General features: G+C 49.2%; 1 protein-coding gene across 5 annotated transcripts in view; it reads right to left on the reverse strand.

The window, feature by feature from the left end:
- Positions 1–21124, reverse strand: part of DPP6 (dipeptidyl peptidase like 6) — a 1109512-nt gene that overhangs the window by 108878 nt on the left and 979510 nt on the right. For all 5 annotated transcript variants that reach the window (XM_032245216.1, XM_032245218.1, XM_032245215.1 and 2 more), the window contains 2 exons: positions 14611–14765; positions 11187–11284 (listed from right to left, as the gene is read on the reverse strand). In XM_032245216.1, coding sequence (XP_032101107.1) covers positions 11187–11284; positions 14611–14765 — 253 coding nt within the window. The remainder of the gene's footprint in view (positions 1–11186; positions 11285–14610; positions 14766–21124) is intronic.

Below are 21124 nucleotides of genomic sequence, written 5' to 3' on the forward strand. Positions count from 1 at the left end.
GGAGAAGTTTCTGTGACCTCAGAATTTTATAGAAGGGTGGGAGCTTGGTAAGGCTTTCCTTAAGCAAATGTCCCCACAGCTGGGGCCAAGATCTGGCTCACTCTTGTCCTAGGTGTCTCTCCTTACAAGGGCCTCTTGTTCCAGGAGGATGGCGTGTTCACAGTGCAAGTTGTAGCTCAATTCCCTCCCCAGAGGCTGCTGTGGAAGCTTGGATGTGCCCTCACATTGGGCATGAGGTTCACAGGCAATGAAGCACACAGGACCCCTTGCACCAACCTACTCCAGGCAGGGAAATCTCAGTGGCTCAAGCTGGAGCCTGAAACTCCCTTTTCCTTGTGCAGTTCCCCAGGTGTCTTTGCCCCATAGAAAATGGTGAAAATAGGGCAGAGAAGAGCTGTCTCCAACCTGATAGCCTCCAAGAAAGCCACGTTTGTCCATCTGTCCTGTGACCTTCTGATTCCTGCTTCCTCCCTCACACCATCCAGTCCTTACCATTCTTCCTCACAATCCTGGGTTGGCTGGGCAGGGAGCTCCTTAAGACAAAGAGCAAGGGGAAGGAAATGCTTCTCATGCATGTTCTGACCCAAGGCATGGGACCTGCAGATGCCTGTCAAATTCCCAGGCCCCGAGTATGACTGTCTCTTGAAGGGACAAAGGGAGGCATTGATCAGACGGAGACTCTAGAGGAACATTATAATGTGAGAACATTCAATGTCAACAGAGGGCACAGTCATGAGAACAGGTCCCACTGCTGGGAGGCGTGGATGCCTCACACAGGGAAGTATGTGGAGGGAGAGGAGACTCCTGTGTTGTGAGCCTGGCTGCCGGCTGCTGAGGTAGCCACAATAGCACCAGGCCCTGCGGACCTGCACCGCTCCCTGTAAACCTGCTGGTGTCTGCACGGGTGACACATCCTGTGTCATACATGGACATCATTGGCATCACTGTGGCTGTTCTCAGAAGGCACTGCTGTCTGGAAGGAAGCATTGGCAAAGACAAGAGAACACCCTGCCCCTGTCCTGAGTTCCCAACAATCATACAGGCAGTGTTGTCACCCTCGCCCAGGGAGCTCAGGTCACCCAGAGAGAGCAGAACAGCCATGGGGACTCGAGGCCCTTGTGGCAAAGTCAGGCCAAGTCCATGCCACTAGGGGAGGAAGCAAGTGGTAGAAACAGCCTGTACCCCCGTCTCTAATGAGGGAAGTCAGGTTCTGACAGTGTGGTTCTTACACCAGCAGCGCCTGGGAAGGTTAGAAATGCAGACTCCCAGGCCTTGCCCTAGACCCACTGAATCTGAAACCCGGGGGGTGGGGACATGCAATGCCTGGCTTAACAAGGCCCCTGGTGATTTCAAGGCATAGTCAAGTGGAGAGAGTGGAGAACTGCTGACTGGAGACAAGCGATTCTCTGTCTAACAGCGGTGATGACCACATGAGAATAACTCCAGGCGCTATTTAACTATAGACCTCCATTTCCATATCTGCCCTTACTAAATGTTCTTTGAATGGATAAATGTATTGGTAGGCAGGTAAAGTGCTTTAGAATAAAGAGAAATTTGGTAGCAGTTAGAGGAGAAAATAGGATTTGAAGGGGAATCTTCTTTAACACAAGGCTGGAGCTGGGTGTTGAAAGACACGAGAATCTATCTGATTGTCAAGATGAAGAAAGATACGGAAGCATTTTGACAATCACAGAAAATAGATGATCATATTTTAATAATCATCAGAATTCTATTTAAAAAAGAATATGATAGCAAAATATTAACAGGAAGCAAAGATTCCTGGAAGAAATGCTACTAAATTTCTCTTTATTCTAAAGCACTCTATCTGCCTACCAGTGCACTGATGCATCCAAGCGCATCTCATCAGGGCTTGGCGTGTGGGAGACATGGTTCCAGGTGCTGAAAGGGCAGAGATGGGCAAGTCACTGACTTCAGCGCAGGGTGGGGGTGCCATGGCTTACGCGGGTAGCACGTGCAGTGGTACAGCCTGGCTGAGAAAACGGTATTACTTTCCATGAATCCCCAGCCAAAGGTGCCTTCAAATCAGAATACAGTGACTCTTCCTGGTGAGAAGCGTGTGAATTTTTTATTCGTCCATTTGTTTGCCATAAAATATTAATCGAGCATTGTCTCCATCACAGGGATTAATGTGCTTGTTACTTCTTGGTGTTCCAAATCCTGGCAAATGTTCTGACAGCTGTGTGGCAGTAAAGGGCGAGGAGAACAAAGCCGGTTTATCTCGTGACATAAAGGATGCGCAGTTAGCTCTGGTGTTTTTCAGCAATGTTTATCCCATAGATTGAGCAGGGAGGGGCACAAAAATGTTATGAGAGAGGAAATTTTAAAAGAGGATGTGCTTTAATAGAGGGCACCTTCAAGCAAATGGAAACGACCCTAAATATCAAGCGCTGCTGTATTAAAGTGCTCAGTTCCACATTTGAGGATGCTCCCAGGTCAGCCATGCAGTTGCAGGAAAACACCTGCAGGCAGAGTGCACTCTACAAAACAGAAAAGTGATGACTGAAGACAAATTACTATTCCATGTCTGTCTCCACAATTTCACTTTCCATGTAGGAGTAGACCATGCTGCTTTTCCATTCCATCTCAAGGGCTGGCTATAATGCAGTGCCAGCTGTCAGGATGAGGGAGAAGGAAGTGAGAGGGTGTCACAGAGAACACTCCTTAGAGATTGTGGCATCCCTTTTTAACCATTTAATGCTTTGAACATGAAGAGATCCAGTGAATAGGAGTGGCGGGGGTAAAGCCATGTTGTCCTTTGGAGAAAGGACATTCAGTTTCACATACTTAGCACCCATGTATCTATTTGTCCATCAGTCTGTCTGTCCATCCATCCATCCATCTACTCTTCATTCCTCTCAGCCATCCATATATCCATCAATGATTTATTCACACACCCATCTATCTACCCATCCACCCATCATCCCTCTCTCCATTAATTCATCCAGCTATCCATCATTCATCCATCCATTATCCATCCATCACCTATCTATTCATCCACCCGTCTGTTAATTATCCATCTATTAACCTATTCATCTACCTATCCCTCTACCCATCCATCATCCATCTATCCATTCGTTATCCATCCATCCACCCACCCAACTATCACCCATCCATCTATTCATCATCCACCTACCCACCCATAGACTCAACCTGTCTCTTCAACATTTGCTCATGCCTCAATGCATGTTAACACATTTAAAAACATGATGCCAGGTAAATTTTGCCAAGTCCCGTCTTCCTGCGGATGCCATGAAATCCATGTACCAAATTTGGTAGCTGTGGCCCATGGGAAGAAACTGCAGTTGCTGCTTACACCCTTGGAGGGTGTAAGTGACCAGCACTGGCTTACCAGCCCAGTGACTGCCTTGGAAAACCTCGTCCAGTGTTTTACTGACAATTTCAAACGTCAAGACTATTTTGCTAGCTGGAAGATATGGCTAACAGGGGTGTTTTATTGATGAGGATGGGAAGGCAGAATCCCATTTTATTTTTCTGATGTCTCCTGCTCATTGTAAACCTGCCAAGCAGCCAGTCATTCCCCGCATTCACAGCATCTTCAGAACAATCCAGCTGCCCTTTCAATTACAGGCCAGGACAATGTAAAACATACTTTTTTCACCAGAAACTTATTATTCTGACAGACGTGACTCAGATTTCCAGCCTCCTACAGCACTGGACGTTTTTTATTAATGATCCCATGATCAACAGGAACTTTGTAAACTTCCATCTCGGCGCATCAGTAAAGATATGACATTTCTCCAGTCTGCAGCTTCCCCATGAGCCTAGTCACTGGGAATAGCTTCTCACCCTAGTGAATAACAAAGACCCTGCGTTGGTCTGATGCTGTAAACCCAAGGCTGTAAACAAAGCTGTCTGCTGCAGCAAATCTCCTCGAACCCCTGCTCCCCAAGATGAGAACATTGAGTATTTAGGTAACCAGATGCTTTAACACACAAGGTGGAAATAGAGATAGGACACAGCTGAGGGCAACAGAGCACATTTATGCAATTGTAATTTACACTCAGGCTGCTTCCAAAAAAAAAAAAAAAAGAAGAAGACAAATTCAGATAAAACAATATACCTTCCTAGAGTTGTTAAAGACAAAAGAGAGATTAGGACTATGTTTAGGATGGCAGATTTAGGGATGGGGTGGGATAGGGGGTTGGGCACATCTGGAATTTGAAAACTGTGCTGCTGAGAAGGGTTCTCTGTCTTGGCCACACTTAGGAATCACCTGAGGATGTCTGAACAACTCCAACATCCAGATGGGCCACACCCTGAGGGAGGAAAGCAGGAAGGACAGGGGTTTTGCCAGCCAACCCTCCAAACAAGTTTTGTGCCACCTGGAAGTTCAAGCACAAAGGGAAATACAGTGGGTGTGACAGCTCTTAAACAATGCTGGGCAATGGCCTTGGTGATGGGAGACTCGTGTTCAAGTCCTGGTTTGACTACTAATTAAAGGTGCAACCACGGGCAAGTCAGGTGATTGTAAATGTGACAGGTTATTGATATTGAAAATGTGAGGCAGGAGAGCCTGTTCATGATGGGGAAGGCGGCAGAGGAGCCCTCAGAATGGAGAGCGAAGGAATCAAATGAGGGGTGAAAGTGGTGGTGGTGGAAGAAGAAGTGATGGTGGAGGTGGAGGTGGAGGTGCTGGTGGTGCTGGTGGAGGTAGAGGTTGTGGAGGTGATGGAGGTGGTGGTGCTGGTGGTGGTAGAGGTTGTGGAGGTGATGGAGGTGGTGGTGCTGGTGGTGGTAGAGGTTGTGGACGTGATGGTGGTGGAGGTGATGGTGGGGATGGGGGTGGTAGAGGCTGTGGAGGCAATGGAGGTGATGGTGCAAGTGGTGGTGATGGTGGTGCTTGTGGAGGTAATGGTGGAGCTGGTAATGAAAGTTGTAGAGGTTATGGTAGTGATGGTGGTGGAGGTTGTACAGGTGGTGAAGGTGGTGGTGTTGGAAGTCGTAGAGGTTGTGGAGGTGATAGAGGTGGTGGTGGTGATTGTAGAGCTGATGGTGAAGGTGGTTGTGTTGGAAGTTGTAGAGGTTGTGGAGGTGATGGCGGTGGTGGAGGTTGTACAGGTGGTGAAGGTGGTGGTGTTGGAAGTCGTAGAGGTTGTGGAGGTGATGGCTGTGGTGGAGGTTGTACAGGTGGTGAAGGTTAGGAAAGTGGCGGAAGTGATGATGGTGGTGATTTGGTGGGTGTTCAAGCCATTAGGTAGGAGAACATATACTCCATGATGTTTCCATGGATCTGATGACCCTCCGCTTTCCCAAGACTAGTGCACATACCACATTTTGTATAAATTGGAAAGAGAGAAGGTTGAGTTTCACATTTGGGTCAGCATGGAGGTGTTGTGAGCAGTGCATGTTGGGGAGAAGCCTGGAGGCAGAGGAGGCCGTGAGTAGGCTGCTGGGAGTTGGTGGCATCTGGCATCACTGTGTGCAGTTGGAAGCCGTGGGCTGGACAAACACACATGGGTATGCTAGGTCTTCACATGGGCCTCAGAGGAAAACAGGAGGAAACAGATATCTGTGTCTGGAGCTCTATCTGTTTCTATCCTATAAATTACCTAGATCTCTATCACATGCCGTTTATGTAAAGGAGGCATGCACATACCCAAGCTTTACAAAAACACAGAGGAACAAGTGTCCTTTAAACATTCTGAATCGGTGCCGATGAGGTGGCCAGGGTGTGGGAGTAGGGCCTAGAATTGGAAAGGAGCAAATCAATAAAACGAGAGAGACTTGCATGGCCTAACCACGCTCCTGTGCCAGGAGCTGCACAACTTCTAAATCCTTGGTGCTGGGGATCAAAACAAATACACGGAAGAAAAGAAGATGAAAGTGAGAGGCCCCTGAGCCTTCCGTGGGCTGCGGAAGTGGGTGGTGGAGGAGTGAGCCCCCACACCTGGGTGCAGGTGCGCCAGGGACACTGTTGGTTCGTGTCTCAGGTTCTGGGAGCCCTTTACCACCTCTGGTTGCCAGGCACTCAGGAAAAGAGCAGCTGTGCTGCATCCGAACAGGATCTTTGGAGGCAAATAACAGCGTGTATCAGCACAAGGCAGCATGTCTTCAGAATGATAGTGCCGGCTATCTGCCGCATCTCAATTCAACACGCAGCTCGACTGCTTGGGAAAGGCCAGAGGAAACTGACAGAAACCAAGCGCATCTGTTTTATCATTGCAGCTGGGTTTCCGTGTGAATGCACAGAAACCACGGGACAGGTGGAGCACAGCGATGCCCATTCAACTGTTTCCATCCACAGGATAGACTGTGTTTATTCTTTCCCGGACAGGTTCAGCTGAACAAGGCCTGGGTCCCTGCGTTAGCCCGAGGAGGGCTCAGCTCTACTCTGGGCCCGCCACTCTTGTCTCTAACAAAGCCGTTTCCCGAGTGGGCCTCCAATTTTGGCCCGGATCCTTGTGAGGGCTGCAAAACCATCCTGAACACTTCCCACTCACCCCACAATGGGCACCTCTGCTCCTAGTGCAGCTCCTGCCACACTTCCTTGCAGCTCCTGGCCACAAGCTGTCCAGGCCTCTTGGAACGTGAGCTCCTGTTGGGAGAGGCCACAAGTCTTAATCACCCAAGGGCCTCACACCACACACACCACATGGATGATGAGTGTTTGCCAATGCAAAGATTTGAAAGTGCGGACTTCACTTTCCCTGCATCTGAGAACCATCGGAGAGGTCAATCTGGTTAACAAGCAAACTAAAAAAAAAAACTGGAAATGGGTGGCATAAAGGTCAGATAGCAGACACATGGAATGCCTTCTCCCTTCCTCTTGGTTCCTGAGCTAGCCTGCTGAAATAAGCTGCAGGCTTCCAGAAACCTCGGCATCTCTCCCTTCCGAGGTGCTCAGGGGCATGGCTTAGGGCTCGCTCCTTTTGTGTCCCTCCTCAGATGAAGTGTCTTAGTTTTAGCTAGTTCCTCTAGCATCCTGTGCTTGAGAGGGCACAGTCATCCATGGCTAAATAACTAAAAAGTGTTGGTTCTTAGAAAGGTACCAGCACAACTGAAGACATTGCAATCTTCAAGAGTCCCATGGAAATAAGATTTTGAAGTCAATGCATTCATCCAGCCAAGGTTTCCAGAGCCCTCCTGCAGAACTGGAGCCAGGGCCGCGCCCCACAGGAACTAACATCCCTGCCTCAACAACTTCCTGTTCTAGGAGCCAGGTGGGAATACGAAAATGAAACCATTTAAAAAGTATCTAAAAATCCCACTGGGAGGAGTCGAAGGAGGCAAATGAAAGCAGGGACAGCTGGGTTGGGGCTGCCGCGTGAAATGTGTTTATCAGGGAAATCCCCGTGGGAGCCACGTATTTCATCAGGACCTCCGGGCAGAGGGGAGCCTCTGTGCAGACCCTCGTACGGGGGTGACCCAGCCAATGTCAGGGGGGCTAGAAAGGGTGCGTGGCCTGTCTGGCTGTCTGTCTATCTATCTATCTGTCTGTCTATCTATCAATCTATCTACAGGTATTGATCAACTTACGACCTATGCAACTTACAACCATTCGACTTTATGACCACAATCGCTAGCCACGACTGCTCCAGCGGCCAATGAAATGTTTTGTACATGTTTATATATTTTGATATGTTTTGCAATTGGGAAAATGTTTCCTATGGTATTTTTTACACTTGTATTTTGTATTTTTGTATGCACCTGTATTTTGTAATTTTGTATGTTTTGCAAATATTAAACCAGTTTTACTGGTAATGCAGTGTTTTACTTAAACTTGACAAATGTAAAAATAAGAAACAAAATGGTGTAGAGATGATACAAATGGCATAAAATGAACAAAGAAAATTATGATATATAACAATAAAGAAAATTATGATAAAATATGACAAAGATTTTTATAACATCATTTCACAGTACTGTACATATAGCCTACTCAACTTACGACCAAATCGTGTTACGACCGGTCTGTCGGAACCAATCGTGGTCGTAAGTCGAGTACTAGCTGTATCTATCTATCTATCATCTATCTATCTATCTAACAATCATGAGGGCTTCTGAGGCCATTGCAGGAAGTCTGGCCTTTATTTGGAGAGAATAGTAGCCATTAGATGTCTAGGAGCAGCAGGTCCGTGGCCTGATGTCATTTAAAGGGTTACTCTGATTGCTGTGTGGGGTCAGCAGTGGGTGGGTCAGGAGTGGGCAGTGCTGATGGGCCAGGCCAGGGAGGAGTGGGGAGCGGTGGGGGATGCAGGCTGATGCCAGGCACCTGCCAAGGAGGGTTCCCGTACAGGAGGCCTGGGCCCCTGGAAGGTAGAGTGGCCCTGGACCACAATGGGGACACTGCAGGGAGCAGGTGTAGACAAGGAGAGCAGGGGCTGGGCTTTGACTGGGCTCGGCCTGAGGTGCTGTGTAGACAGTGTCAGCAGGTGGATCTGAAGGTCGTAAAGAGGCAGACGGGATTGCTGACTCCTCCAGGGTCACGCTGGGCTCGATTTCCAACTGCAGGGGAAGTTTCAACCCTGCTGGGGTGGGTGTCTTCCCTCCTGGATGGCTAGGTAACCCAGCAGACTCACCCTAGCATGTCCTTGTTCAATTGCCTCTATACGACTAGCTTGTGGACGCTTCTGTGGCCTGTTTCTACAGCTCACTGGCTCTCTTATTAATTAATGAGTTAAATAAAATCTTGGACACCTGTTGATTGACTTTGAGAATCACAATTTGACCATTTAAAAGTTATATGGTGACCACGCCCAGCAAAGATGCTGGTTGGGTGGCTGGCATTCCGAACCGGGAGTCCTGGCCCAGGCCAGGTTGAGGTACACAGGAGAGAGCTGTCCACATACAATGGGTATTTACAGCCACAAGACGGAACAATCGGATGAGCCAGCCCTACTGTCCGTGCCTTATCTAATTTTCACAACTGTCCATGAAAGTAAACATGTTTGTTATTAACATTATCTTCATTTTACAGATGACGAAACTGAAGCAGGGAGGTTGAGTAACTTGACAGAGTTTGCAGAGCCAGATTTCAAACCCAGGCGGTTGGCTAGAGAACCTTCATTTGAAGCCAGCAATCCTCCATCTGAGGACACTGGGCAATGGCTGGAGACATTTGTGACGGTCACAACTGGAGGGAGGAAGGCAGATATTACAGCATCTAAGGGGCAAGGCCAGGGATGCTTCCTAACGCTCCACGGTGCACAGGACTGCCCCCCACAGCACAGAATTGCTGGGCCCCAAATGTCACTGGCATGGAGGTGCAGAAACTCTGACCTCAGCCGTGACGCGGCTACCCTCCAGACCAGGTGACCTCCTCTTCCACACGCCCCCACAGCCCTTCTCGCACCCGCAGGGATTTACTTGCTAGCAACGACTTCTTCAGGACCCAGGTTCCCCTCCACACTGCGAACGCCATGTTTCATTTGCCACCAAATTTCCAGTGCTCAGGCCAATGGCCAGCAAATACTAAACACCTGCTCTACATTGAGTCTGGGATTTCTGATATATCTGTGCAGACTCTTTAAAATTCTCAAAGACGTGTGATAGAGAAGCAGCATGAGAAGGTGTGACATTTACATGCTACAAATTCATATTGCATATAAAATGCATTATTGCGTTGAGAGAACAGGCGGAAAACCTAAAGCCCAGCATCCAGACTTCAAGTCTTGGCTGAGGCTAATTTTTCATTGTCCTTGAAGCTAATCAAGCCTGTGGAAACAGCATCACCAAATTGACTAAACGAGATTTTCAATTAACTCAAACAGATGGCTGAAATTTTCCAGGTGACTTTCCATATTAATTGAGTGAGTTTGCTGGACCAGGCCCCAGGAGGCTTGGCAGGGATGGGGCCGAATGGAAAACAGTAAAATATACGGAACTTCAGGACAAAAGCCAAAGCAATCATCTGAGCTTTTAAACATCTCAGCAAAAACATCAGCAGCCAACTCGATTCAGCTCTCCCAACCAGCACATGCTGTGGGCTGACGCTCCAGTGACTGCTTGTCCCTGGGACCTGCTGCTGGGGGCCGGGCTCATTAACCCTCTGGAGACTCAGGCCCTCCCGCGTTGGGGAGAAGACCCATGCAGGTCTGGAAGGGACAGGCATTGCCTCACCCTTCCTAGACCACTGGACTTCTGGGCTTGGTCCATCAGCCTGGGGATCCTAAGGCATTTTAACTTTCACTGAAGAAAGACAGAGGAAGTAATCACAGTAGAATTCTGGAGGCCCTGGGCAAAGGTGGCAGTGGAGCCACTGCAGGAGACAAGTACATCATTCAGAGACATCCAGAGTCATCAGGTGCTGGAGCACCATCCCCGGGCTAGACCTGAGGCCTCGATTCCTGCCCTTCTGGAAGCTGGCAGAAGCTACTAGTAATATGGAGCTTCGAATGGAATAATAAAGGCCCAGGCTAGAGATATGGCAAAATATGGGTCGGGTCTTTGCTGAGCCTCCGAATCAGTTATGCTCGGCTTAAATCACGACATTTATGGAATTTCAGAATCTATACATGAGGGGTTCCTGCACCACTACAATGCCCTCCTCTTTCTGAATCTCCCATCAATATTCTTCACGGAGAGAAGGCTGATGTGGGTATAGCAGGACTCTGGAAGTATAATCAGTCCCCAGATTGCTTGAATTTTGGGACAATACCAAACTGATATTCAGACCACTTCACTTAGATCCTAAATCAGTTGTTCTGACTTAGAAAAAGCCAACCACAACCAGATGTTAATAATAATAAGTCAGTAGCATTGTTAATACCTCCCCATGGTTGTGGCCTCACCAGCTTGGAGATGTGGCTTTATTAGAATAGGATTTGCCACGGGAAAGTTGCTCCATGCTCTAAAATATGCTCTAAAAACAGCACCATCTATGGAAGGTCGGACTCCATGGATTTTCTTGGGAAGACCACATCATTTTCTCTGGTGTCCCCCTAAGGCGTGTCTGGAGCCCAGCTCCTGGGAGGATGACCTGCAGCTGACCTATCCTGCACCTGACCTAAGGTAAGAAATAATAGTACTTGGTGAATGGTATTCTTTTCCCAGAAAACAGGATCATAAAGCAGTGAGGAAATCTTTAGAAAAGGTACCTTTTTCTTGGATGTTTAAATTTGTAAGATAAATCTGATCCAGAAGAGACCATATACATTGAACGTTCATCTTGGTTTTTTAAAATAACGTAATAGAAGGAAGCAAACCTCATCCGTGGATCATCAGGTGGCATCATCTCCAGATCATGGGTGGGTCCGTTTAAGCCAATAACGTGTAGGGAAATGCTGGGGTTCTCACTTCCAGCCTGGGAATTAAAAAGGGGCAGAGACATGAACAAGCAGCCTCTTGCAAGACCACACCTCAGCTCTGCAAAGGCTTTCCTTTTGGGAGATTCCCAGGTGGGACTCCAGGACACGGGAGCTCCATATTAAGGAGCAGAATTAATGTGGAGAACAGATGGCTCACGTGTAGGGTTTTCAAAAGGACAAAGGGCTAAGTGGGCTGATTGCTGCTCTTCTAGAATCCCACTCACTTCCCGTTCCACCCAGCTTCCCGGTTTGGCAATGCCAGGTGAGTACTGAGCACCTTGCTTAAGAGAGAAGACTAGATGAGGAGTGGGGGAGAGAAGACGGACTGGATGCCAGGAAGGGTAGAAGTTGTAGGTGAGCAAGTGATGGACATTGAGGAGCGGTGGCCATGCTCAGCGTGGGGAAGGATTAAGTCTTTCAAAAAGGAAGTGGGGCACTCTGTTGCTTCCCTGCTCCGCCCTCTCTGGGGCAAAGTATGGGCTGGGGAGAGATGTGGGGTTTCCTCATCAGCAGGACTTCAGGGTCTTGTCTGATGCTCTCACTTCTACCCTGCAGAAGATGCTCGGATTGACAGAGGCTATCAGCCCCATGACAGGGCATGTCAGGCTGGCTTGCCCATTCATGCCTCTGATCGATGAGTGGGTAGGAATGGGGCAAGGAGACTCTGAATTCTGTCAGCCAGAATATGCTGATTTTCTATCAAAATATGAAACCCCAAATCTTGAGTAATCTGGGATTTCATAATCCCAGCTTCAGAGTACCTGTCTGAGAATTCACTGGAAAGTCAAGGGTGTCCTACTGGATTCCAGGTTATCACTCCTAGATCGGGGAAACTCCCATAGAAAGATAATCATGGGAACCATTCATCTCCAGGTAGGATGAAGGTCAGAGAGCCACCAGCTCTTCTGAGGGGGCGGGCGGCTGCGGACAGCTTGTACGAAATGTAGGAGGGTTAGAAGGAACTGGCATCAGTCCAGTACACTGTATTTAACTATGCTTCCAACTAAAATCCTGGACCCTCCCATGTGCTACAGATTAAGACCAATCAAGGTGAGCTGAAAAAGGAATGAAAGAACTGTGTCAAAGGCAAATCCATGCCATGTTAACATCCAGATGCTCTCGGAATCAGAAAAGGCAGAGGAAGGCCACAGTGGCCTCATGCTCCTTCCTTCTGAGGCCCCCTTGGATGTTGGCCATGCTGATCAAAGAGCTGCTGAACGGAGTCTATGCTACCAAGTGTACGGACCAAACATGTCCCTTGATTCATACGGTACAGCCCTAACCCTCAGTGAGATGCTATTTGGAAGTAAGGCCTTTGGGAGGTTATTGAGGTTAGACAAAGTCATGAGGGTAGCCACCTATGATGAGATCCGTGTCCATGAAAGGTGAGGAAGAGACACCAGAGCCCTCTCCTGCCCTTCCCTGTGAAGACCCAGCGAGAAGGTGGCTGTCTGCAAGCCACAAAGAGCCCTCACCAGGAACCAACTCGGCTGGGACCCTGATCCTGGGCTTCCAGCCTCCACAACTGTGGGAAAGAAATTCCTGCTGTTTAAGCCACCTGGGTCTGTGGTATTTTGTGTGGCAGCTGGAGCTCACTAAGACACCAGGGGTTTCCTTCCTCTAGGCTGTGACTCTGGGAACCTCGCTGGCCTCATGGATCTGCCTTATAAGTTATCACTCCTCTTGCTGCAAACTGTAAGCTAGCAGGTCTGTGGGGGTGATTATGGCAGAGCAGGCACATACCATCAGCTCTCAGAGCTCTCAGGTGGGCTAGGATGCTGAGGTTCAAATGCCCCCTGGCAGCGGCAGCCCATGGCAGGAAGTGAGCCTCCAGTCACCAGGCAGGATGCAGGCAGGGAACTGCTCACCTCCATCCAGCCCAGGGGTGATGGAGAAGTCTAGCGAAGCCAGAAGGCAGCATAGCAGACCCTGCATGTCCATGGGAGCTGTGTCCACACTCGGGCACCAGCTTCTCTCCAGCTGAGCAGCTGTGGAGGTTTTAGCATCAGACCCTCCACTCACACTGGGATGCTTTGATTTTATAACAAAGCGAGATTTGAATGTCCCTGCTCCCCCCAATATTCCCTCCTAGCCATTGGAAACTTGCTGTTCTACCAGCTCATTGGGTCAGAACATGACTGTCTTGGTCCCTCTAGGCTGCTATAAGAAAATACCGTAAACTGAGTGGCTCACAGACAATGGCAATGCATCGCTCACAGTTCTGGGGACCGGAAGTCCAAGGTCAAGGTACTGGCTAATTCAGTGTCTGGCAAGGGCCCAATTTCTGGTTCACAGAGCATGCCTTCTTGCTGTATCGTCACATGGTGGAAACAGGGAGGGGTCTCTGGGGTCTCTTTTATAAGGTGATATGGTTTGGCTGTGTCTCCATGCAAATCTCATCTTGAATTCCCACATGTTGTGGGAGGAACCCAGTAGGAAATAATTGAATCGTGGGGGCAGGTCTTTCTCATGCTGTTCTCCTGATAGTGAATGAGTCTCATGAGATCTGCTGGCATTGAAAAGGGGAGTTTCCCAGCACAAGCTTCCTCCTCTTGTCTGCCACCATGTAAGACGTGCCTTTCACCTTCCAACAGGATTGTGAGGCCTCCTCAGCCACGTGGAACTGTAAGTCCAATAAACCTTTATTTCGTAAATTGCCCAGTTTTGGGTATGACTTAATAAGCAGCATGAAAACTGACAAATACGTAAAGGCACAAATCCCTATCATGAAGGCTCTGCTCTCCACGTCCCGTCACCTCCCAGTGATCTCCCTCCTGATGCCATCACCTTGGGGTTAGGATTTTAAAGTATGAATTTGGCAAGGACATAAACATTTAGCCCATAGCAGTGACCATATGCAAAACAGCATTGCCCAGACCCAGGGGACCAGGGGCAGATGGAAATCTGCCCCCGATTCCCCAGAGGCCAAGCCCAGACCCAGGGGACCAGGGTCAGATGGAAGTCTTTCTGCCCCTGCTTCCCCAGAGGCCAAGTACAAAATAGAAATAAGACCTGTGAGAGAGGGCAGGTGCGCTTTCATCACTGGGGAGTGGGGAGGGGAGGAACCCTATGTATTTTGGTTCAATGAAGCTCAGTCAGGTGACAAACAGTAGTTAGATTATCTTAAAGAAGTAAACCTGCCAACAACTCAGCTCAACAGAGGTGGAAATGTAATGCAATGTAAGAGACATGATTAATCTTTCTTGAGTTAATGGCTTTGCTCACACACACATCTGATGATCACATCCGCACACTGGGTGAGCAGGGTCGGGGAGCTCATGAATAATTTAAAGAACTTGCTGTGCGGTGTCCCTTTGCCTACCTTGGGATAGTGGTAGGGCTTCACAGTGGGGTAGATGGAGCCGGTGTAGGTCGGGAGCTCCATGAGGGGGACGCGGGAATCGTTGATGGTGGCGTAGGCGAGTCTCGTGCCATCCGGAGACCACCAGTGTGCGATGTGTGTCTTCAAAATCTCCTCTAAGGGAAAGCAGAGTAGAGAAATGTGAATAGCAACAAGTGGAGTGGAAATTGGAGCTGCACAGGCAGGAACGTGAGACAGCCAGGAGAGAAATAAGTCCCTGCAGAACCCCTTATCTGCTACGACTTTTGAGGAACCTTCTCTGTGTCCTGCACATGCTTCCATTCCACGGGAGCTCAAGAAACAACTGATGCGGATGACTAACTCCAGCATGGGAAAACCCCATTAAGGAAAGCTCAACCAGACAGATGCTGATCACCTGGAAACCTTTTCCTTTGCACACATTGAGTACCATGGGTCCAACTGAACCATGATTGTACTATTATTGATTATTTTAATATGATTTGAAAAACAGCACTGGAGAAAGTCAAGTCATATGGAAGCACGTCCCACGCAGACAGAACCAAGTGAGAACGTGAGCTCTGGCAGAGGCTGAGTCCCCTGAAAGCAGGTCAGGAATTCATGCACACACAGAGCTCCCTTATCAGAGAATGCACCAAAGACCGAGCATGCCCCTTGCTGTACATGAAGGGCGCATGCTCATTACGCATGGCTTCTTACAAGAAGGGTACAAGGTCACTGCATGTGGCAGAAAACCTAAACGAAGCCATTTTCAGAAGGATTGAAATGGAAAGAGTGTTTCTCTTGGGCTTCAACCAGAAACACCCATTACTCTTTCCTGGCCCATAGTGTCCTGGTTAGAGTTTTCACGACAGAAGAGTTTTGCAGGGTGTGATATCTTTTCCAGATGGGAAAATTCTACAGCATTTTTTTCAACACGTTGGAGAAGACACTTCCTGAGTGTAACCAGTCAGAGAACCCATTTCATTGCTAACAGCTCTTAGGTCAAGGGGTCCTCTCTTGCTCAGGGTGTATATAGTGTATAAACCAGTTCCCTCTAGATTTGTTTCTAAAATAATGATTAATATAATTTATGAGTCCCATTCAATCGGTTATTAGGTGTGTACCATAAACCCGCTGTGTACCTATAGTGTAGAAAGGTGATGAAGGAGCCTGAAAACACTTTGAAAAAAACCAAAATGGGTGCAACTAATGCAGCAGAACAAAGGAAATTGGAAGGAAGCCGAGGGCTGACTGCCCACAGGAGGGCACGATCCCAGGCAGGGAAGAGGCAGCTGACATCGGCAGCCTCCCGGGCCCTGTGGGGACACAGCAGGAGGAGACCGGCTGGCCTGGGGGAGGGTTCATGAAGCGGGGCTCAGTGTCACCCACGGGGGCATTTCACAGCCAAGTCCAGAGGCCTGAGGCAGCATGCTGCCCATGCCCCTCCTGGGGTGGGAGGTGGAGCCAGGCTCTGAGGGTGCGGTGTGCCTGCCTGCCCCTCCCCTCCCTGCCCAGGTGTCTGTGGCACCTGGCGTGGCGCTGATGGGAACGCTGCTCCTCCGTGAGCCTCACTCTCCCGTCACGCGAGTCTTCCTCTCCTTGTCAGAGAGCCTGCCACCGAAGGTAGTGTCCCGTCTGCCGGAGACTCCAGCACAACTCAGTGGAGTCTCCTGAAATACGAAGCCCACGGTGGGTCTGACCTCCTGTTTCCTGGTACATCCCAGAGTATGGAGAACAGTGCTCAGTGACAAATGAATTCAGGAGCCCTGGTGTGCTGGGCTCGAGCCCCAGTCCTGCTGTGTGTTCTTGAGTCCCAATCTGCAAAGCTAGGGGCACAGAAACCGCCTCTAGGGTCCCCTTCCCCTCTGCGACTGTCTCATGGCCTTAGAAGCTTGGCCGGTGCAGACAGAGGCTCAGACGCCTGCGGAGGTCAGGGAGGAGAAGATGAAGGAAGCATGCCAGACTGCCAGGGTCTGTAATTTTCCAGTCGCTTTGGCAGCCAGCAGGTGGACGCTCAGGTGCGAGTTTGGGATGAGGTGACTCAGAAGTGACTTTACGCAGAGTCACCGGATCTGCCCTGGCTGCTCGCTTGGAATGGTGAGTAATCGACTCCAGCAGATGGTCTGCTGGAAAAAATAGGCACCATTTGCAACGCAATTTGTGGGTGATTGTGCTCAATCACGTCTGCTGCAGTGAAGAAAGGGGCCAATGGGGCCCGAGTAGAGTCCCTGGGAGTGAGCAGAATTCTCAGGGCAGAGGCGGAAGGCGAAGCGCCTGAAGAAATCAGCAGAGGAGTTCTGCAGTGGCTTCATTAGCTCACAGCCAGCTCAGGAAAATCCAAAACAGAAAACGGCTGGCTGCAACCAGGGCTTTAAAAATGAAGCAGCTTTGGTCACAACCAACCATAACAAAATCCCTGATGAGACAACTCATCTATTTCTTTTCTTTGAACCCAAAGCAATCTTCTGAAACCAGAAGGATGACGAACCATCAGCCACATGCAACATCAGGTCACGTTCATTCCTACCCCATAGGTTCCATGAGAGGCGACCAGGCAAGAGGGGCAAGGGCCACTTCTCATTTCCATCCAGGGTGTTTGCATCTCATTTCTGGACTCACTGTCTGACCTAAAGGAAACGCTGGTGCTTGGTTCTGAGCAGCATGGGCCAGGCTGGGTCATGCTTGTTGGGACAAGAGACTGAAAAACACGTGGGTGAAGGCTGGCCCCGAGGCTGGGCTGAGAATGCTCTGTTGCCATCCATCTCATCAGCAAATGCCACAGTGTTTCCATGAAGCTCAATTCACTCTTTAGAGAACTAGGAGGTAGAACAAAACCATCACTACACATGACAAAATGTAATGGCCAGAAGGGAACTTACAGACAGGCCTGTAATCCCAGCACTTTGGGAGGCTGGGGGCAGATCACTTGAGGTCAGGAGTTCGAGACCATCCTCGCCAACATGATGAAACCTCATCTCTACCAAAAATATATGCCTGTAATCTCAGCTATTCAGGAGGCTGAGGCAGGAGAGTCACCATTTGAACCCGGGAGGCAGAGGTTGCAGTGAGCTGAGAATTGGGCCACTGCACTCCAGCCTGGGTGACAGAGTGAGACTCTGTCTCAAAAAAAAAAAAAAAGGGAACATAAAGATTATCAGAAACAACAGGTCCCTGGTGTGTGTGACGGCAAAGGTAGTGCCTCTCAATGCCATCCGACATTGAGATGGTGGCACAAGCAAATAAACGGTGCCAAGCCAAAATGCCAGCCATAGAAAAATAGGGCAGCTTTAGTTTCTTTTCCCTAAGTGCCCCTGAACACATCAGTCCTTGCCATTTTTATTTTCCTGCACATTAGTTGCTCATTAAAGAGATAATGAAATATAGGAAACTAAGGGTAAAGGGCCGGGCAGAAGAAACCTTGACATTTTAGCATTAATTCCAAATGCCCCTATTCTGCAAACATTTTTCTGCAGGATTCCAGCTTAATGAGGCAGTTGGTTTAAATGCCATGCACCAAATGTAGTTCAGAAACAGAGTTTTGCAGAAGAAGAAAATCTATTTCATTAACAAAATAATTGCACGGACACCTCCCTTGGAACAAAATGAATCACTCTGCTTTCTGAGCAAGGACAATTAACTCTGGAAAACTAGAGAATACATCTTTTCTTCACCTTCCCCGACCTGCTGGGGGGCTATTTTAGCATCCGAAAAGGAAGATTCATCTGGGGACCATGGGAGGTCAATGGCTGCCTCTCTCTTGAAGATTCCAAACGTATCCACAGCTTCAGCCCAAGGTAGGATCTGGGCTGTTTTTTTATTTTATTTTTTTTTCATTTCTTGTTACTGTACTTTGAAGAATGAATAACATTTGGAGTGTTATTCATTCCTGTCAAATAGCATTAAGGCCAAATCCAGTGGGAAAAAATCCCTTTGAGCTCAAGGCGATAAAGTCCAATGCAACAATGAAGAGGAATCTTTCCATTTTCCAGGTTGTTTGACAGATCCAGATGAAGAGGCGGCTGCCGTGATTATGTCTCATTTGCCCAGTGAGGTTTCGGGTGGTTTGCAGGAGAGCCCACTGGGAGGCGGGGCACATGCGTGTGCTGCTGACACAGGCACTGGGGCCGCACTGCAGGCAGGAGAATTGGTAATTGTTGGGGCAGTGAGGAGGGTACAGGCTCCTTTTCTGCAAAACCTCTTCAGCTGACTTTGGTGTACATTCTGGTTAACAATGAGTACCAGAAAAGAGGAAATCCTAGCATTCACAACATAACGGATAAGCCTGGAGGATGTGTGCTAAGCGACATAATGCAGAATGACCTTACTCGTGTGTGTGCTGTGGTTTGGGAGTGGTCTGTCTGTCCCCACCAAAGCTCTTGCTGAAGTCTGATCCCCAGTGTGGACACGCTGGGAGGTGGAGACTAGCGGGAGGGGTCTGGGTGAGGGGTCTGGGTCTCTCTGGGTGATGGGTCTGGGTCTCTCTGGGTGATGGGGCTGGGTCTCTCTGGGTGATGGGGCTGGGTCTCTCTGGGTGATGGGGCTGGGTCTCTCATGAATGGTTTGGTGCTGCTTTCTTAGGAGTGAGTTCTTCTGGGGAGAATGTGATGCACCTACAAGCTTATATTAAGTCCCCTTTACAACTGAGGAATTGGAGGTTCAGGGAAATTAATACACACAATTCCCTATGGCATAGTAAGGTAGAGACAAACTTAGAAGTTTGTGATGCAGTAAACAGGAGGAGATCTGCAACTTGCAACTCGGGGAAGTGGGCAAGGCAGAAACCAGAAAGAACTGTGGGGTCTGGAAACGCAGATCTCTCTCTTGCTGGAAGAAATTAGAGAAGGCTCTTTGGCAGGTGGAATGGCAGAACCTGCTCGTTGTCCCCCAATCCATCCACAGTCCCTTCTCTTTTTAGTAAAAGAACTAACGGCTTGTAGGTGGGCTCACGGCCTCCCAGGATGAAGACCTTTCCCAGCCTCCCCCAAAGTGAGGTTGGGTGTGTGCTGAGTTCCTACTGCTGGGGTGAGAAAAGATGATGAGTGACACCTGGCTCCTGCCTTTAGGAGGAAAGCGTGTGACCACCTCCTCTCATTCCCACTTTCTACTGTCTGCAGTGGAGATCTCGCTATCATGGACCTAACAGATCTGGCATAAGATGAATTCTTGAGGTCGTTAGTATGACATCAGATGAAGCTCCTCTAGCAAATCCACTGAGTGAGAGTGATCTAGTCAAAGTCATTCCCGACAGGAACACAGAGCTGCCCAGCAGGTGCCATTTTAGCCTCTACAAAGGACCCAAGCCCAGGAAAGCGCAGTTCTCCCCTCCGTATTCTAGCAGTGCTTTAACAAGGAAGAGAGACTGCACTTCCAAATGACAGCCAAGGCCTCAGGTGCAGTGCCCAGGGCGCAGCAGTGAAGAGCACCCACAGAGCTCAGGTTCGGTGCAGATGGAGGGAGGCATCCACATCCACGGGTCTGCGCAAGGTGAGTGCACGGGAGAAAGGACACGGGGTGTGGGTAGAGAGGGGAGCAAGAGGAGTTCTAGAAGGTACACAGAGGGAGGCCGGGAATAGAGACAGACTTAAAATCCCCTTTGCAGTTGTAACTAGGGGTCTCCCCACACCCTCCTGCCACATCTGCCAAAGAAGTTCAGCTATAGAGAAATCCACAGCCAGCTTAGGGAGCACAGACGTGAGGCTGAGGGGAAGCAGGAGGCTTTACAACACTCTGGGGAAATGCGACTTGCTGTTGTTTCTCTGAGAGTTCTTCTTACATGAGCTCCTGCAGAATGGGCTCCTTAGGACCTCACCGGCCTTGTTTTTCTGGGTGAAGCAAGGCCAGGGGGGAGGCCAGGATGCAGTTTTATTAGGAGCATGCAGGCTACTGATGGAGGCTGTGGAATCCACAGCTAAAGCCTTGCATCTATAGCCCATCATACGGACACATGACCTGCGCCTAGCTCACGGGGAGGAAGAGGGTAAGGAGACGCATTTACCTCATCTTTCTCTCTTCCCTCGGCAACAGAGCCTTTTATTTTATTTTACTTTATTTTTGAGACAGAGTTTCGCTCTTGTTGCCTAGGCTGGAGTGCAATGGCTCAATCTCAGCTCAGTGCGACCTCTACCTCCTGGGTTCAAGCAATTCTCCTGCCTCACCCTCCCCAGAAGTAGCTGGGATTACAGGTGCCTGCCACCATGCCCAGCTAATTTTTGTGTTTTTAGTAGTGATGGGGTTTCAACATATTAGCCAGGCTGGGCTCGAACTCCTGACCTCAGGTGATCCCCCGCCTTGGCCTCCCAAAGTGTTGGGATTACAGGCGTGAGCCACGGCACCCTGCCAGCAGCAGGACCATTTCCAAATGGCCAGAAGTCACAGGCAGCCATGACACAGGCCTAGCGTGACTAAGATTTCTCCTTTTGCCATTAAAGCAATTCCCGGCCACTTCTACTTTGGTGATTTTCTCTGCGCCTCCTGCTTCTCTGCCCCATCAGAGGCAGGCTGGACACACCCTCCT

This window comes from Sapajus apella, unplaced genomic scaffold, assembly GCF_009761245.1.
Source record: "Sapajus apella isolate SASKATOON/1434 unplaced genomic scaffold, GSC_monkey_1.0 scaffold56, whole genome shotgun sequence".
Taxonomy (NCBI): Eukaryota; Metazoa; Chordata; class Mammalia; order Primates; family Cebidae; genus Sapajus; species Sapajus apella.